Source organism: Electrophorus electricus, chromosome 16 (genome assembly GCF_041902795.1).
Source record: "Electrophorus electricus isolate QZ-2024a chromosome 16, ASM4190279v1, whole genome shotgun sequence".
Taxonomy (NCBI): Eukaryota; Metazoa; Chordata; class Actinopteri; order Gymnotiformes; family Gymnotidae; genus Electrophorus; species Electrophorus electricus.
The window spans coordinates 12,075,001-12,095,000 of record NC_137512.1 but is presented as its reverse complement, the minus strand read 5'-3'; the positions used below and the strand labels follow the sequence as shown (position 1 = coordinate 12,095,000).

Genomic DNA, 20,000 nt, shown 5'->3' with positions numbered 1-20,000 from the left:
CCATCCCTGCTAAGGAATGACGAGTTGTGCATTTGGATACATTAGTTGAAGTACCAGCATTGTATTTGGCTGCAATTTGCTTTACTGTCCACCACCTACTCATCACAATGATTCTTGACATCCTCCTCTGACCCCTGTTGTTTACATCCATGGATTCCCCTTTTCCTGGATGTTTTTCCTTGATCACACTATTGCATGTGGAAACCATCAATGACCATGCCTCATTTGAAGTTGCTCAGATTGCTCTATTTTCCCATTCTAAAGTCGATTCACATTGAAACAGATCCACAGAAAACATGCTCATCTGAATGTATACTGCACTCCAGGGTCACATGTCTAATTTCCATGTCTAAATTCCATCTAATTGCTTCTGAAAGCATTGTGCTTACACATGGACCTCAGTCTTAAATGTTCTGCTTCTCTGGAAACCTTGTGTGGAAACTTTGAAATATCTCTGCACATCATTTACTACAGTACACTGCAGTTACTCACTTGGAATTTTCTTCATTAAAAAAAAAATTCCCCACTCTCTTCTGGGTGGTCTCTTTTTCCTTCAAGCCTAGCTCCTCTACCGAAGGCCTGGGAGGTTAAAGGTCCTGCATAGTATCTTAGCTGTTCTAGGTACTGCACTCTTCTGGATGGAGATTTTGGATGTTGTTACTGGGATATGCTGGAGCCATTCTCCCAGTTTGGGGGTCACACCCCCTTGCACTCCACTGTTGCCTTCACCTTCCACATGTTTTCCAGCTCTTCTCTCAGGCCTTGGTATTTCTCAAGCTTTTCATGTTCCTTGGTTTTAATGTTGCAATCACTTGGAATTGCTACATCTTTCACAGCCCTCATCTGATGTTTATCCTCTTCTGGTGTTTATCCATCACTACTATGTCCAGTTGATTTAGTCATTACCATTTTGAGTGTCTATATAAGTCCCACAGGATCTTAGCCTGGTCATTCTCCACCACATTTGGGAGTGTATCCCACTTTGACTTCAGAACTTTCAGCCCATACTCAGCACAGACGTTTCTGTATACTATGCCTACCACTTGGTTATGGAGTTCCATGTTTGCTCTGCTTGCTAGCATCTTGCATCCTGTTTTTGTGCTAGCATGTCTCAGGGGCATCTTTACACACTCTGTATCTGGAGTCCTCCCTTATGTGGTAGATCCCAGCCTCTACTGATCTTTTATTCAGACTGTGTTCCTTTGCTGCCATGATTAGTGCCTCCATGTTGTCTTTCAGTCCATTCTTTTCTAGCCATTGGTAGTATTTTTTCCATAGCAGCCACTTCCACTATTTCCTGATAGTATGTAACATGCAGAGGTTTATCCTCTGCTGATGGTTTCTGCTCCTCGTCATTCCCATCCTCCTTGGGTTTCTGCTGTCTGAAATACTCAGTAAGCATTTCATCATTTGGGGTCATCTTCCTGAAGTACTCTTTGATCTTGGTTGTTTCATACTGATGCTCGCAAGTCCTCTTCCACCCTCCTTCTGTTTAGTGTACAGAGTGCTGGATTTGGCATGAAACCCTTCATGCATTGTGAGGAGATTCCTTGTCTTGATGTCAGTGGTTCTATCTCCTCCTTTGGCCATCTTATTATGCCAGCCTGGTATCTGATGACTGGTAGAGCATAGGGGTTGAGAGCCCACATCTTGTTCTTCCCATTCAACTGACTTCTCAGGACTTGCATCTCTTTGTAGGTATTTGGCTATAGCTGCTTTCCTTATGGCCTCTTCATGATTCCCATCTGCTTGTGGGATTCTAAGGTACTTATAGCTGCTCTCAACATCTGCTATGTCAACTTCTGGTAGTATGATCCCCTTAGTTCTGGCTACCTTTCCTCTCCTTGTTACCATCCAACAACACTTATCTAGTACAAATGACATTTCAATGTCAGTATTGTATTGTCCTATTGAGATGGATTAGTGAGCTATTAGTGATGTCCTATTGAGATGGATTAGTGTCCTATTGAGATGTCACGTTCACTTCTGGCATACAGCTTGACATCCACCATGGACAGGAGGTGGCTTAAGGTTGCTTCATTCTGTAGCCGGTATCCATAGCCTTTCTTGGTGATGTCATTGAGGGGGTTCAGGCATATGCAGAACAGCAGCAGGGACAGAGCTTGGTAAATCCTGCCCTTGATGGTGACTTGTCCTGTCAGCCTGAAATTGGCCTCTAGTGTTGTCTTCCACAGCCCTGCTCCTTTGTGATGTTCATCTTGTAGCCAAGCATCTCAAGCATCACTGTTGCTGTGGCATATATCAGCTGGTTGGTCGCAGTGATGGTCACAGTAGTGATGATATCTTCCCCTTTGGCCTGGCTCCCGCTTTTCATAACATTTGTGTTATACAGTTATGTGCAAAATAATAGCAGCATGTTTAAAACAACTGAGAAAAAGCTCAATCCTCATAATACAATTTATTTCCATATACACAAAGGCACTGGGAGCACTGCACATTCAATTCCAAATGAAAACATGAACGAAATACCAATTTTTAAAATGAAAATGAAGAAAAAATAATGGGCTGTTCAAAAAAAAAGTGTCTTCATTTTCATTTACAAATATTTACAGTATAAACTGAAAGTTGTTTACAGATTTAGCTTTTCTGTTGATCACTGAACTAATATTTTGTTGTGAAATCTTTATTTCTGATAACTGCTTTACATCTGTGTGGCATGGAGTCAACTAAGATCTGACACCTGCGAACAGGTATTCCAGCACAAGATGACTGGACTACATTCCACAGTTCTTCTGCATTCTTGGGTTTTGCATCAAAAACAGCATTTTTGATGTCACTCCACAAATTCTCAATCGGATTGCAGTCTGGGGATTGGGCTGGCCACTTCATAACATCGATCTTGTTGGTCTGAAACCAGGATGTTACCCACTTGCTGGTGTGTTTGGTGTTGTTGTCCTGCTGAAACACTAATTTCAAGGGTATTTCTTCTTCAGCATAAGGCAACATGACCTCTTCCAGTATTTTTGATATATTCAAACTGGTCCATGGTGCCTGGTATGTGATAAATGGGTCCGACTCCAAAGTATGAGAAACATCCCCAAACAATCATGCTTGCACCTCCATGTTTTACAGTCTTCACAGTGTACTGTGGTTTGAATTCAGTGTTTATGGGTCATCTCACAAACTGTCTGTGGCCTTTAGAGAGCCAGGTTCCGACTATTGCTCAAGTGCTCAAGGGGAGCTCACACTAAATACTTGACACTGTAGCATATATATATATATATATATATATATATATATATATATATATATATATATATATATATATATATATATATATATATATATATATATAAAGAGAGAGAGAGAGAGAGAGAGAGAGAGAGAGAGAATCTGCAACAGGTTTGAATGCCTTTTGTTTACCTTTTGGCCAGGGTAGGCCCACTTGAATTCCACACCCATGTTGAACTCGACCAACGCTGTGCAGTTGAGGACCAGAACATCGCCTCGCATCAGCTCAATGGGTGAGTCTTCAGGGAGTAATTTAAGCTCGTAAAACTTTCTTCCTGCAGGTTGTTCACAATGATCACAAGCAAAGTCATGGAAGAGTTCAGGCAAAGCTCCTGCTTGTTTGCAGCAACTATGTGTCAATAGACTGTCTGAAGCCTGCTCAGAATACAAAGTGAATAGTATCTCACCAGTTTCCATCAGCAAGTAGATGTTGGATCTGTATGCACTGCTGTGTGAAGTTATAGAACAGAAAAAGCCAAAGATAATGGACATGCGGTCTATGATGTTTCTGGGGACAGACCAGCCTCGCTTGTTGTTCCACGTGATCTCTTTACCTTCCAGAGGCACAATGGAATTTTCCACCTAAAGAACCAATGACAAAGTGAAAAACAGTCCTCATATAAGAAACAATCACTCAAATAATACTCATTGTAAATGTCTACTACTGCAGTTGCTTATTTCAATACATATGTGAGAAAAATATAAAATCTTCATAATAACACCATTACATTTAGATTTTGACATTCTACAACAGGCTCAATCATACAATTTGGGGTAACTTGTGTATATTATTGCAAATGTGGAGACTCGTGTATTATTGCATTATTGTCACAGCACGGCCCCCTGCTCCTTGACTCCTCACCATGTCTGTGTGCTTTTGTGTGCTTTTGTGTGCCTGTGTGTGTGTGTGTGTTACATATTCCAATAAACGTCCGTGTGTGTTTGACATGGCTTGCGGGCATCCTGCCTCACCTCCTCAACGTTACAGAGAACTCAGCACTCTCAACTTAAGCTGTTTTTTCTGTATGACTTCTTGTCTTTATATGCAAGTTGGCATACCTACCGAGTAGAGGGTAACGTTCAGGTCAGGATCCGAGACCAGACATGGAACCTCAATGTGCTTGTCTGAAGCTGTTATGAAGATGGTTTCCATGTCATCATTTCTCTGGACAAATGGCTTATTAGGGTCTATATGAAAAAGAAATGCAATTTATAAAATTGTATACCATCAATAAATATAAGAAATAACTAGAATAATATTTGTTTTTCATTTGCTAAAGCAAATTAAATGTGACCTATGAATTAATACATTCATAAAATCCTAAAACACTAGTGATGGTTAATTACTACATCACTGATCCACCCAACAAAACTATAACAAATTTAATACCCAAACAAGACAATAAAAGATAACACAGTATTTCTGTAGAACATACTGGTATCATTATTATCACTAATACTTGCATCCACATCACATTAGGAATTATGAATTATGAATGTCTCTGTGGTCTCCAATTCAAATCTCCTCTAACAGTTCCCAGTCTCTCATTCAAAGCTCATGTAAATAATATTTCTATGACCGCCTTTCTCCACCTCAAGAACGTGCTCTCCTCACATAATGCAGAAAAGCTAGTCCATGCATTTATCACTTCAGGATTGGACTACTGTAATGCCTTACTCTCTGGCTGTACCACTAAGTGCCTAAACAAGCTCCATCTAGTTCAAAATGTGGCAGCCAGAGTTCTTGCTAGTTCTAGAAAATTTGATCACATCATTCCTATCTTAGCTACTTTACTATGGCTCCCAGTAAAATTTTGTATTGATTATAAAATACTTCTAATGACCTACAAAGTGCTGGATGGTCTTGCCCCACAGTACGTTAGAGAACACCTAGTGCATTACGATCCACCACGTCTGCTTAGATCAAAAGGTGAGGCTCTTTATTATTACTAATAAGAAAATCTACCTCATGGGGCTGAGCCTTGTCCTATAAAACACCTCTATTAAGTTCTCAAGAAAAGGATATCCATTAAATTTTATTAGATGATGTCTAAAAAAGAAGAACCAAATGAATCAATATGATGAATCCAATCCAAAACATGTACCCCTTCCAAATATCCAGAATATCTCCGAAATGACAGCAAGGCTACTAGGACAATATTATCTCAAAGTAGCCCACAAACCAGTTGCAACCTTCAGAAGGATTCTTTCAAAGCCAAAGGAGGCACAGAATCCAAGAGAACAAACATTGTCTACAGAATCAGTTGCAACAACTGATTACACTGGCCAAACAGGTTTGTCAGATAGATTATATGAGCCCCAACTGGCCATCAAGAGACAAGATCCTCACTCACTCACACTCACACTCTCACACACACACTCACTCTCTTCCTCTCTCTCTCTCTCTCTCTCTCTCTCTCTCTCTCTCTCTCTCTCTCTCTCTCTCTCTCTCGTTTCATTTCACAAAGAAAGACACAAATTCAGTTTTGAAACTGTGGAAATCAGCCAAACTCAGGCAAAATCGAGAAGATAAAGAAAATTTCTGGAGTCATGGTCTTCAGCTGAAAAATCAATAAACAATCCGATATTGATCCAATTTATCAATCATTCAGACTAAGAAGCCTCAAACCCCATCAGAGATCCAAACACATACATTCAGTCCACAGTGCAAAACTATTTACGAAACTGTAGTGGAAGCTGCAGCCCCCACTCCTATGGTAACCCTTAGGTAACCCCAACACCCCTCGCAGAAGGTCTCCTTATCAAGATGCTTTGCAATACCAGTCTCTGTCCTACTGGCAAACCAGACCTTCACCCCTGAGACAAACTCATAACACCCACTCTGAGAGGCCTCTTTTACAAACACCAGAACTCTTTAGGCTCTACTAAAAAGAGCACGCCCACTCCCATACCAGGTCTTCAAAGCCACTTAGTAAGGAAGGTTTATCATTCCACAAGGACACATGGCCCAAAACTTTATGACTCTAGATCTGGCCTGAGGAACTAAGATCATAAAGTACCCTGCTGTCATTGTTGGTCCCTCCTATCATCTATGTTTCCATGGTTTCCTTGTCTCATGATTTTGTTTCACTTTTTCCATTCCTGTTCCAATCGTTGTTTTGGTTATTACTGTTCATGATTTGCACCTGTGTCTTGTTTAGTGTTCATTAGTTCATGTATTTAAACCCTTGTATGTTTATGAATGCCTGTATATGTTTATTAGAAGTCTAGTTTGTGTATGTACTCCGTGCCTTTGTGTTCATCGAAATGTTATGAAATCCATTCTCTCTAAATTTATGTTAACTTTTATGCTTGGTTATTTGTCATTCATGAAATTATTATATCTAGCTTTAATCCTATTATTCTAGTGTTTGCATATTGCCTTTACACTTGTATTACTTAGTGACTACCTGCTCATCCCAAGTATAATGGACAGAGGAAGATTATTTGAATTATTAAAACTAGAACAGTACAATAAATGTATAATAATCATGTTGTCTATCTTTCTCCATCTCTCTTCCATGCAATTATATCTCTGTCTCCAAGTAGTGTGCTTCTAGATGAAAATGTAACTGCTTTCTTATATATAACTGTGTGCTTTATATTGCTTATAAGAACATCTGTACTCTATCTATAAATATTTGGACCAAAGGGCTCAGGTGAATTATGGTAACTGATCCCACCTGCTATACTTTAAGACATATATCTCAAACAAATATCACTACCTAGTTATTTTATTCCCCTCTTTTTTTCTAAATTCCCCTCTTTCTTTCTTTTTGTTAATTTGTTTTGATCACCCCACCAAACTTGGAGACTAGACAAAGAAGCATGAGCGAACCTAGGAATAATATCTCTTGCTACCCCTCCCAAAATCAATGCTAAGGAACAAAGAGTTAAGGTGGTAAATCTTGAGTTAATGTTGGATCCAGAAAAGGTGACGTTGGAACTTCTCATGAGAAGAATTAAGTACTTAGAATGCTTATTTTTATTTTATGTCTGTCTTGTATCTACTGTGTTACGGGTCTGATGTAAACCCGTTTAATTTGCTTTCCACTACTACATCAATGTAGTCAAATTTTTGTTTTTGCATCGTTGGTAAAATAAGAATTAATCCTGTTGGTCAATGGTAATTAGTGCGAAATAGCCAACTGTAGATTTCTACAAAGCTACATCTAGGAAATGCATTCACATTGACACCTGCAAAGTCCAGGGACGAGCCATATCACTTCTACACTCTCGGTGAAGCTCAGGCTCACCAGTTTGGGAAAACCTTTGGTGTGGGGTCACCAATGTAGCAGAGAAGATTCGGGATTAAGTGTTATTTCCAGCCAACCATTGCCACACCTAAACTCCATTGATCCTCTTCACAAGTATAAAGACCATTTTGAAAAACCATCCCTTGGACTGGAAGTAAGAGCTGTATTTTCCATTTATATGCCATCTCGGGGTGTCTATAGCGAGTTGAATTTCCTAGAGATAATTCTGTGCAAGTTAATATTTTCTCCCTTCATTAGTCTATATAATAATAGAAATAGGAATCTCCTCCCTTTCATTCAACCCTCCGGTAGTTAGCTCCATTAGCTATGGATATGTTAGTCTTAAATGAGTTAGCACCATAGCTAAACAGGTCTCACGTAAAAGTTCTACCCCTATGATTTCAGTTCTGTCCTTTTGTTTTGTTTATTATTATTTTTTTGATTTATTTTGTTTCTCCTCATTCCCATTTTTTTCTCCCTCAGTTGTCATTTTTTAGGGATTCTGTACACCTGAGCCGTGTCCGCTATAGCAGCCTATAACCTGTAGTAGCTTAACCTCTCTCACAACATCAATAATCATCTTATTCATTAATCGATAATCTTTTCAATAAAAACTAACTTTTCAATAAAACACTTTTATTCATCAAGTTGGTCATTGTGGCAAATATATTTGAAGTAATGCTATTCAGTCACTACACAAAATATTAACTAATTTAGAAATGAGATAGATATAACATTAATAAACCTTCAGCAATTCACAGTACTAGTTGATTGTTTTTTCCTATATTTTAGGGTGGTGCCCCTTCTAATAAGTCATAAAATTATACATTTTTGCTACAAACTAATCAGATCAGAAACATGGACCGCATCATAACCATTCCCCCAATTAACCAATCATCACAGACTAAATCAGACTACAGTGCTCTGAAGTAAGTATTAGAAACATTAATGTTGATTATCCCCACTCACATTGTATATAAATATAAGCTTTTGGATGAACAATCACAATCCAACTTGCACTGAAGATGTCACCTCGTGTGCTTCTCAATTACCAAACTCAGCAAACAGACCAACAGTCCAACGACCAACCTGAGCTGCCAATATTTTGTTGCACTACGTGGATTTTAAATTGCCATTATAGCAGTGTCTGCAGAGTTGTCCTTTTTTCAATTTACCAGACCTTTTCTTCCTAAAAAATTAAGAGTTGCACTATAGTGAATAGAGTCCCTATATGACTGAAAACACAGAAGCCTATATTATGAAGTGATGTGAAAACTACACCCTCTAACCTTTCATTCAATAAATCAGAAAGCTTTTACCTGCAGAAAAAAAAATGCATCAGGTTGCTTTCTCTACTTTGCTTTATAATATTCTTATCTTTTGGTTCATTCAATTGTGTAGCTCTTTTAGAGCACCCTCTGAAACAAAGCAAACAAATTCATGCTGTAAAACCATGCAGCCTGTAAAAACAAAGCACCTGGATTATCTGAAAAAGGGCAAGACTTTAGAATGAAATATCTGTTGTGTCCTTGTCTGCCTCCCAAATAAAAAAGAAATTGAAATATGAAGTGCTAGCCAAGCAAAGAAAACAAGCTCATCAGAGGGAAAATAAATAAAACCAGTATTTGTGATCCACATGTCCTGGTAATTTTGTTTCTTCTAGGATTAACCATTAAATCACACACATGGTCATTCCATTACATCTGAAATTATGGTAATAACTTCATATGAGGAAATTGTTTTCAATCAAAAATGAATTTGCTCATCTGTATTACACAGCCTTACCAGAAAACATGTACACAGTCATTAAAAGACTTTCAAATAAACCACAGGCACCATTTACCTCGTACAAAGACATAGATGCTGGCAGCTGTGGTTCCATCGATGATAGCCTTAATGTCCTGGTAGAAACAATGATAGTAGCCAGTGTCGTCACTGCCACTTTGGGTCAGTACAAGGATCTTGCAGTAGGGTTTCCCTGGCTCTCCCTGGCACTCTTTCACCCACAGACCCCTCTGGTTATGGATGTAGGCAGGTGACTGCTGCCCTTCTTGCTTACTGAGCTCAGCTTTTTCAAGAGACTGGTCAGGCCAGGCCCAGCCCAGAAGGTGTTGTCCCCTGAATGAAGGGAACATCACAGGTCACAGAAAGGTTACCAGCACCCAGAATGCTTATTCAGAGGAAGCCATGTGAGGCAGACTTTGAGTGTGTGCCGTCTTTTAAGATTGACACTTTTTTCATAATTTTACAGTACACTAAGTATGGCAGTATTTTGAGCATGTTTCCATCTTGCCAAAAAAAAAAAGTTTGCATGCATTATTTAAATAAATACCAAGCACAAATACCAAATATCCTGATAAATATCAGTTCCCCAGAACAATAATCTCCACCTGATTTAGTTACAGACTAATAATGGAAGTCGGGCACCCCTGGCACGGACTCTCATTGCATCTGTTTTTGCTGTATGCATCTGTATTTGCAGGATAACACTGTGACTTCCTCCCTAACATGATTATAAAGTGCAATAATGTTCTGAACCTTAGCCAACGCTGTATAATATATGTAATGCTGCCCATGAATTATGCTGGGATGCAGCCAAAACTGATACTTTCCTTCGAAAGGCATATCTTTGCTACTGCTGAAAACAAAGTATTTGGCAGATTCTTGGCTAAGGCAGCTATAGAAGGATCAGCGATACATGGTGTTGGATTGCCTTTTTCTTCCCTTATTTTCAAAGATACATTGTCGATGCTGTAACCTGAAAATTAACTTTACCTGAATTCCCCTCCAAATGTAACATTCCCCTGAAGGTATGAAGAACCTTGATGCTACGTGATCCAAGTAATAAATATGATTTCTTACTGTCTACATAAAAAAGCATTTGCTTGAGAGCATACATGATATATACACTTTTAAACAATCTCTGATGCCCTGCATCACCACGCTTGTGGCACATTGCTCCTACCTGCATGTGATGCTCAGTGTGTCATTGGCATCAATCACTAGTTGGTTTTTGGTGCTGTTGAGGATAGGTGGGGTCATAGAAAACCCAGTCACCAGACCTGATGGCAGAGAGGAGAGGGTGAGTCTTTTTTTGATTAAGTGCCTCTGACAGACTAACCAGGATGCCTACATTATTGCTAATCATCAATGTTCACGTGGGCATGTTTAGATGCTACATCTCAACACGATGTACTACAGAGGATTTGAAGCAGATAATCCATAGTAATCCAAGGAATAATCTGAGTAAACAAAAACAGATATAACCTTTAAAACAGTCCAAAGATTTTGATTTATTTTTACTTTTTGACATTCACAGTTGCACACCAAGCATGTGTCAGCAAGAGGCATGTGGTATACATGAAAATAATTTTATATATAAATAAAGATGAATGAATACAGGCTCTTATTTTATATGTCATATTAAAGAGAAATTTATATATATATATATATATATATAAAATGTATTTATTTATATTCATAAAGAAAACCTCGCTTTCTGTCACATTGGCTGTTTAGATATACAACACATCAGAATTTGCTTTAGGTATTTCCTGAGCACTCTATCAGAAAAGCAGAATCAGCTTTTCTCCCTGTTGTGTTGCAAAGCATTTAGCATTGCCCCTCTTCCTCACATGCCAGCCACACACATGCCAATCAGAGGCAATACTTCTGTACTACCACATATGTGCACCTTTCTCTGTAACTCACAAGAGAATAGTATAAAAATCTGACAGCGAATCCATGGCCTAATTAGAGTTCAAGTCAAGCTTCTTGGCAGCTGGCAACCTAATGGGTCAAAACAATTCCAACAAGATGTTATATAAACAATTCTGAAACAAGACGAAGAGGCATTTGCTGAGGCTTTTTTCAAGTAAATGTAATTTTTGTTTATGAACGATCTATTTGCTTTGATTTTCTGCTACACTCTGATGTTTAGTATACCATATGCACTGTCACAGCCAGAAGTGCAAATGAATATATTGTCAAGCCTTGTGTACATAGTAGGTATGCCATCTACTGAAATAAAGATATATTAAATTAGTTGTAATAACACCAGTAATCAAGTGGGCAATTTTTTATTTAATAAAATAGACTGAAAAAAATAGCAAGAAAAACAGGCTTTGTTTAGGAATTCAAGGCAATATGTAGGTCCATGTAGTAGAAAATACATCCCCTCTGCATGACAAAACATATCATTGGCAGTCTTTTTATTGACAGAACATGATTCTTTCTCCCAGTGTGCACACACCACGGTGCTGACTTTTCAAAGACCCATTGACATGCCTCAGCAAACACAGGCACAGCAGGTCTGGGGTTACTCTATAGGACTAGAGGTCTCTTACTGTATTAGGGGCTTGTCTGCAGTCATTCAAATAAACAGTGTCATAGACAGGGCAACAAGACAAGAGGAAGTACTCTTCTACGCTTCTCTCACCACTACTGTTTCAGAAATTGATGATTTCCAAATCCTAACAAAGAGATAGGACAATGTTCCTGAACAGAAAAATACAGGCCAACAAAATGCAGGTCACCACCTTGACTGCTCAAGGTTAATTTCTTCCTTTTTATTGCTCATAGACCAAAAGGAATCATGGGGGAGGCCAGGACCTTTTTCCAGCCAACAGCACTCTAACTGACTTTTGTGCACAGGGAGGAAGTGGTTCTCCATATGCCTCTTTGTTGGAGCAATGCCCATTTTAGAAGAGAGTTCACTTTCACTAGAAGGAGCATCAGTTTGCACACACTAGATCTGAAAAATGACATTCATAGCAACTGTTTTTATTCAATATACAGACACCAGGAGTTCAATCCAGAACATATTTATGACAAATATGTTCTAATGCTTGAAAAGCCTCTTCCTGTGGTTTCACAGAGTGCATACCAACACTTAGCTACTTAGCTTCTGGTGTGAAACTGCACTTATTAATTAATAGTTTAACATGTAACAAAATTTAGTGTGTATTTAGAATGTACTCCTCATTATAAATAGAAGTGTTAGGTCTTCGGTAATAATTAATTTTAATATACTCACGGACACTAAAATTCTTTGTAACTATACACTCATTTTATGAAAATTAAGTTAAATACTGCAAAGATTTGCTTCCATTACCCAGGCACAGCTTGCTAAGGTACACAGTCAAACAGTGATGGTGTAAACTGAAAAAAGAACAAGAATTAAAAAGAGTACTATTAAAATACTATTTTGCCCTAAGCAGAGTATTGATTGGTCTTACTATAGTATGCAGCATTCAGTGGAATGTACTGATTGATTTCTTAACCCATTTTTCTTAGCCCATCTGTTTTGCTGGCACACTAGCCCTTTTGTTCAGTTATATTCAGGCTTTCTCGTTACCACAGATGATGGCCAGGGAGGAAGTCTATCTCGAGAGAGTGGTGAGGGCAGAAGAGAAAATTATCAGAACCTCATTTCCATCATTTCCATGCTGCCTCAGCAGAGCCTCCAAGATGATCAGGGATCCCACCCACCCTGACCAGAGACTGTTCTGCCTTCTAGTAAACGTTACCACTGCATGCGATGCAAGACTGTCAGACTTAACAAGAGCTTCTTCCCACAGGCCATTAGACTACGCAACATCCTTTAACAATACACACATTTATTTTATTTAGAAACATAAACTATTATGAGCACTATTTATAACGCACACCCCCATCTTCATATGTAGCTACTTTGTGCAATAATTTTAATGTTCTCTCTGTGAACATCTTATCAACATTTTCCAGTGCTAAGTTACAGTACCGGTTACACTGTGCAATAATCACTGGAACAATGTGTAATATATATATATATATATATATATATATATATATATATATATATATATATATATATATATATATATATATATATATATATATATATATAATTTCTTGTGTATTTATACTATGTCTTGTCTCGTGCACTTACCTTTATGTATAGTGTATATTTGCACATCGGAGTTTGGAGAAACGCAATCTCTTTCAGCTATGCACTACTTGTATAGTCTGAATGACAATAAAGCTGGCTTTGATTTTGACTTTGAAGTACTAGGGAAAACCTTTTGCAGCCAGGCAAGTCAGGGATATTGTGGAACAATGCATCCACATAGCCATTTTATCTCAACATATGCTGTGCTTTAGCCAAGAATAAGAGAGTCAGCACTGTGCCACACATCTCCCACAGATTTCTTGCTGTGATTCAGTGTAATGTAATATGATACACATCCATAAAGATCCATTTCCAGGAGAGAAGGAACACATGTCAAGCCCAGCATAGTGGCTAGAGATGATTTATGGTGAGCAACAAGGTCTCAATGTGAACTGTCAAACCCCATAGCCAGCATATCTTCTTCACAGCATTCCTCCCACATGTGATGGTTATGCTGAAAAAAAGCAATTTACAGTACTCTGCATATGTAGTCAGCCATGGTGGCTCAAAATATGCAGCTCCAATGCCATCTGTGAAAGATTGGGGATGTCAGACTCTGGGTTTGCCTTGTGACAGAATATGGACTATAGATACATTTGGACTGTGCCAAGATATTAAGTAAATTCCAGGCATTTTGGAGACATGGACCAGAGCTCAATTTCCTGCCAGATCCTTATGGGTCTTAGCATATTTAATATCCTCCATTAGTAATTATATTTTTAAAATTATATGTTATAATTTATATGTTCAGTGAATATAGGTTCAAATTGTAAAATAACTACCATGACCGAAGAATGACCAAAGAATGCATATGATTTATTTTATTTATGCAGGACTCCTAGGCTTGAGCTTGAGTGTGATTGATGCCCACAGCCATTGGTACATGACTGCAAATGTATCCTGCTTTAAGAGAATTTAAAGACGTCCACTTAAATAGTACTTTAGGTAACTTATAAACACCCAGGATTCATTTGGCAGAGCATGATTGAAAAGTTTAATTGCCTCTTATATGTTATTATTTGGTCCAAATTAAGGGAGTGACTTGCTTTTTCATCTTAATGAAAGGTATCTTTGAGAATTAAAGTATTAAATAAGCACTTATCTCCTGAGTGAAATAGGTAATATTGGTGCAATCTACTTGTCTTGCAATTATGATTTGCTGAGGGAGTATTCAAAGTCATATTCATTCAAAGTCTTCTGCTCTTTTCCCTATAGAATCAGGGCTGTCACAGCCAGCATGTTTGGAGGGACATTTATACAAGATAGGGCAGGGTAAGTATCAGGAATTCTGTTTAGTTCAAGGGAAGAATGAAAACTGTTTTACTTCAAGTTATTTGCATATGAAAAGTATATATCAAAATGTGTGAATAAAAAGACATGGGCAGAATTCAGAATAACTCAATGTCATGTATTTCACTGAATATTAAAGCTATTGGCCATTTCCCTATGTAAGGCAGTACGTCATATAGTTAACCCAAGAGTTGCTGATGGGTCCAGATGGCTCTAATTCCTTGTAATTACATACCTTTAATTATAGTTTTAATGTAGTTAGTACTTCACAGTAGTTACTAAACAATAATTCTTTAAATTATAAAATGATAAGCCTGAAGTTTAATAGATTAGTTGTTTAGAATTTGCCTTAAGATCATACACTGAACCTACTCTCTCATAATTATTCCTTTGAACATTGTTTGCAAATGGTCTTTAGAGAAAAACAAATGACCATCTTAACCACCATCACATTTTTAAAGTAAAATCTAAGTAGCCATTACTTGGAAGATTCAAGCCTGCCCTTGGATTTTTCTAACAATAAAAGAAAAGCACTCAATATAATTAAGTTGGATTATGCAATGACTACTATTATTATTATTATTATTATTATTATTATTATTATTATTATTATTATTATATGTGCTTATTTAATACTTTAATTCTCAAAGATACCTTTCATTAAGATGAAAAAGCAAGTCACTCCCTTAATTTGGACCAAATAATAACATATAAGAGGCAATTAAACTTTCAATCATGCTCTGCCAAATGAATCCTGGGTGTTTATAAGTTACCTAAAGTACTATTTAAGTGGACGTCTTTAAATTCTCTTAAAGCAGGATACATTTGCAGTCATGTACCAATGGCTTTGGGCATCAATTACACTCAAGCTCAAGCCTAGGAGTCCTGCAGAAATCAAATAAATCATATGCATTCTTTGGTCATTATTGGTCACGATAGTTATTTTACCATTTGATGATATAAATACACTGCTTTTCTCCAAAAATACACAGAAACAGGGTATGAGACCTTTAAAAATATGAATTACAAAATTAATCGAAAAGGGCAGCTGTAATTTCATTTTTTCCCTTGTGTTTATGCTTCAGAATTTAAACAGACTTTTTTGATTACCTTTTCAAACTAGAGAGATAGGGAGACAAATATACAACCACCATCACTAAGGAACATTTTTTTCTGAGGAAGTTTCAAAAACCCAAAAACTACATCTCTCACCCTATCCTATCACTATTTTGTAGTTATACCACAGGAAGCATTGTAGCCGTAATTATGTGGTTCACCTCATCTTCCATCTGTTCAAAGTCAAACATACAGTACAGCTGCAGAAAGGATGACTGGTCAGCAGAACCTCTCAATATAGGAGCTGCAATACATTTATGGCTAAGAGCCAAGCTGCAAAAATCTCCCTTCCTATAAACAGTACTACTGCTCCATCAAAACCAGAGCCACGTGGAACCTGAAATTTTATTTATTTTTTTATCTTAAATGGCAGTCATACTTCTTAACAAACCACTCATAATAAATAAGAATTGACCTTCCCATAATATATAGGGTTGTATATGAGTTCAGTGTTTGTATTGTATTTATTGTTTTGTATCCTGAGTACAGTACACATTTGCTGAATAAAATGAGCCTGCTTCTGATTCTTTTTTCTGCTCTCAGCAGTTTTTTCATCTTCAATAAGAGTTTACCAATTTTTCAGAATTTTGCTAGCCCTATTTTCCTATTAAATAGCAGTTGGCAGAAAACTTTATATTGGGCCCAACATACTATAGTTAAGTACAAATCTTGAAAGTCTTTACAATGTCATCTGCTAACATAGCACTATTCATACAAAAGGCTAACCTTAATGAAATGAATTGTCTCTAACTCTGCTCCTGAGCTGACTTCATATTTTTAGGCAATTAAGGAAGTTTCTCTCATTGGCAGAAACAACATATACCTAAACATAAATAAACATAAATGGCTACAAAGTTGAAGCAACTATATATGATAAGAAATGAGAGTTATGCATTTCTTAAAATTAAAGATGTGCTTTGACAAGGCCAAACTACAATTATAGTCAGACAAGGGCTTAGGGCCAACATCGCCACAGACTGAAATTAGACCATGTCCAACCAGTGACAGGGGGCAGCCAGGGCAAGTGACAGACCTCCTCTCTGGATTGAACAGTCAGCATCTCTTGCTCCCTGTGGGTGAGCCTGGTCAATGCTAGGGCAGGGATGTGCAGTCCACACTTTACCAAAAAATAGACTAAAGCTTTTTGGCACAATCCCTATTTTTTATTCCTTTGTTGTCTGAAGGGATGTGAGCCAAAAAGTGGCTGTGCATCCCTTCTGCACACATTTATCTGCTCACTAGTGGCCTTCCTATTTCCTGGATGGAGTTCATGTGAAGTAAGGAAGTTTGCAGGCCAAGAGGAGGGAGACATCACTGTGTGTTTCCTATATGCTGTGCTTGTACCCTGACTGCAGTTTCCTGTACCTGTGCCATTTACCACATGACAGGACGCACCCTGCTTTCCACTGTGGTGTTTTGTTTGCCATAGCATTCAGTCAGAAATGACTTCCCCCTGACGAAAGAAAGAACATTTTACACTGACAACTTCAGCAAAATGCAGAGCCATAAGATTCTCATGTACCTCAGGCCAGGTGTCCTCCCCTAATTCCTGCTCACAAGACTTATATAATGTGTTAGGCTGGGTGATGTGAGCAGTTGAAATGAAACCAACACCACTGAACTCAATGGATGATTATTCCTATGGACACATTAAAAATGGCAGGGTTCCAAGTCATTACTTCACATTTGAAATAATGAGGTATTCCCCATGGAACAAATTCATCTAGCATGGTGGTGATGAAGCAGCTACAGGAAAGAGACAGAAAGGTCAGAAGGAGGTAAGGGGGCTGGATAATGAAATGGGTGTGAGAGGCAAGGAGGAAGCTGGTGGTTTCCTAAGGGCTCACCAAACACTCTCTTTCCCATGAACCCTCAGTGACCTCAGTGACTCTGCATGTCTTTTCGGTGACCAGAGAAACGAAACACTTGTGATGCCTTATACTACATAATTGCCATTAGCCAGGGAGACAAACAAAAACTTCAAATTTTGACTTTCAAGATCCCTTAAGAAGGAAAATTCAGTCAAAAACACTAGTGATACCATGACAGAAATTTTTCCAAGATGATTCTGTTGTCTTGACCAGAAATCCATGTGATACAAAGGGCACTGAAGTAACAGGAAATTAAAAGGCCATATTTTTAAGCTGCTTTTAAACAATCCAATGAAAGAATAATGGGGCAGTTGTGTTTATTAGAACATGCACTCTTGCTTTTGCAAAGCCAGATGCATACAATTTGATTGTGATATATGGCTTCCTAAATTGACTTAATAATTATCCTCAATTCTTAATTACTTAAATAATTTTTGCACTTTTAAAGGTGATTGAATCAAGTTCTTTCTGGTGCTTGAACAGAGAGCAATGCTTGACCAAAAGAAAGCTTTACAGTCCCCCTGCTGTCCACAGTGAGAAAGACAACATTCTAAAGATTTTTGTTTGTTTTAATCAGCTTTGTTGATCATTGCACACCACCAAGGAAAGCTTTTCTCATCCAGACTCTCATTCCTCACTCATACTTTCTGAGTGACATCCTAACATCCAAATATTAGATAGGATCAGTCTAAAACATTACAATTTTAAAATATTTTCTGGATAAGGGTTAATACCTACTGAATCCCACGAGGGTGTGTTGGGAATGGCTGGGGCATATGAGGGTATGAATGTCCTCTCTGCAGTAATTAATGCAGATATCAGCATTACCTTACCCTTTTTTGTATTACCTTGCAAGAAGATGAAATTAGCATTAAGTTTGTTTTGCTAATCACCAGGATAGTATTACATATCATAGTCAGTGGGTTGTTTAATGGAATTAACTGTGAGGAATTTACATTTGAGTCTTAAGATTGTCTAGTCCAACTTCATCATGTGAGGAAGTCAAACAAGGGCTTTATAGAGCTAATAGAAACAGTTTTTAATATATGTTTTGGGGTTCATATAATTGGTGCCTCGTCATTCACACTTTAATGAACATTCAGCAGACCAGAGAATGAGATATTACACATTGGTTCATTGTCTTGCATTCACTATATCTGCATTAACAACCAATAACTGCTTATTTGAAATAAATGCATGCCTTCTGGTGCTGCAGACTCTTGTCTGTTAAAAGCTTTTTCTGAATAAAAAAACAACAATTTCTTTCATCCCTTGAAATGGCCAGTTTTCCCATTTTTAGCTTCAGTTACGATTAATGGTTGGTTATGTAATTCTAAAAACATCTAATAAATAGACCCAATATTCGCTAGAACATAGTCAAATTCCCTGAGCCATCAAGTGCCCATGTTTGCATTAATAGAGACGTTTAAGGGAGACGTGTATTCACAAGTTTCTTAAAGCTGAGGATTTTTAAACCTTTAGAGAATGTCATTCCACAAAAGCCTGCAGACAAGTAATGGGGATTGTCACTCCACGTGTCACCCCAGACTTCACCTACGTCTTGATAAATGACACCGTTGATGTTGGAGGTTCCTGATTCATTCTTTATTTAGAATTTAATCAGGAGAAGCTCTCACATATACTATCGTTTCGGATTACTCTTTGAATGCTCTATAGTTACTCTCAGCATCCTTTCACTAGCCTGATGAGAGACACACTTTTCTATGGCTAAATGTTGGAGCCTCCTAATTCACGCTTTATTTAGAATTTTATAAGGAAAAGGTCTCACACATTTTATATTACTCTTTGAATGCTTTATAGTTACTATGGCTAGAGAGTCTGTGTGTTAGGGATATATTTTCATCGGAGTAAGCTTTAATTCTTGAGTTTCAAGGGGAGAACTCAGGGTTTTTGTTTTCTCCTTGAGCTTTTAAACAACAAATATTTTAAACAACAAATAATTTAGCCCTTGCTGAATCTGATATCAGAGATAGGGTGCCGCTGCAGACTTTTGAAAGTAGGAAATGTCACAGGAATGCATGATTATCATGGTGGGAAAAGAGGATGCATCAACAGCTCAGCAAGGTGGTGTCTTATGCCAAAGGTTAAACAAAAAAAATGTGAAAGCAACACACTAAAGAGGCAGAAAGTGCTTAAAAGCTGTTTGTGAAACAATCACAAAACATTTTCCTGTTGTTGCAAAATGACTGCTTTAACAGACCATCATACCAATGAAGTGTTGCTAAGAACACTGGGTGATAAACTGGTTACTTGACAGCAGATTGT

At 37.8% G+C, this 20,000-nt stretch overlaps 1 protein-coding gene across 3 annotated transcripts in view; it reads right to left on the bottom strand.

The window, feature by feature from the left end:
- The window catches only part of flt4 (fms related receptor tyrosine kinase 4), a 48,360-nt gene that overhangs the window by 27,466 nt on the left and 894 nt on the right, over positions 1-20,000 (bottom strand). For all 3 annotated transcript variants that reach the window (XM_027008635.3, XM_035532022.2, XM_081698853.1), the window contains exons 2-6: positions 10,474-10,570; positions 9,352-9,626; positions 4,316-4,440; positions 3,660-3,834; positions 3,385-3,527 (exon numbers count right to left, since the gene is read on the bottom strand). In XM_027008635.3, the coding sequence (XP_026864436.2) occupies positions 3,385-3,527; positions 3,660-3,834; positions 4,316-4,440; positions 9,352-9,626; positions 10,474-10,570 (815 nt within the window). The remainder of the gene's footprint in view (positions 1-3,384; positions 3,528-3,659; positions 3,835-4,315; positions 4,441-9,351; positions 9,627-10,473; positions 10,571-20,000) is intronic.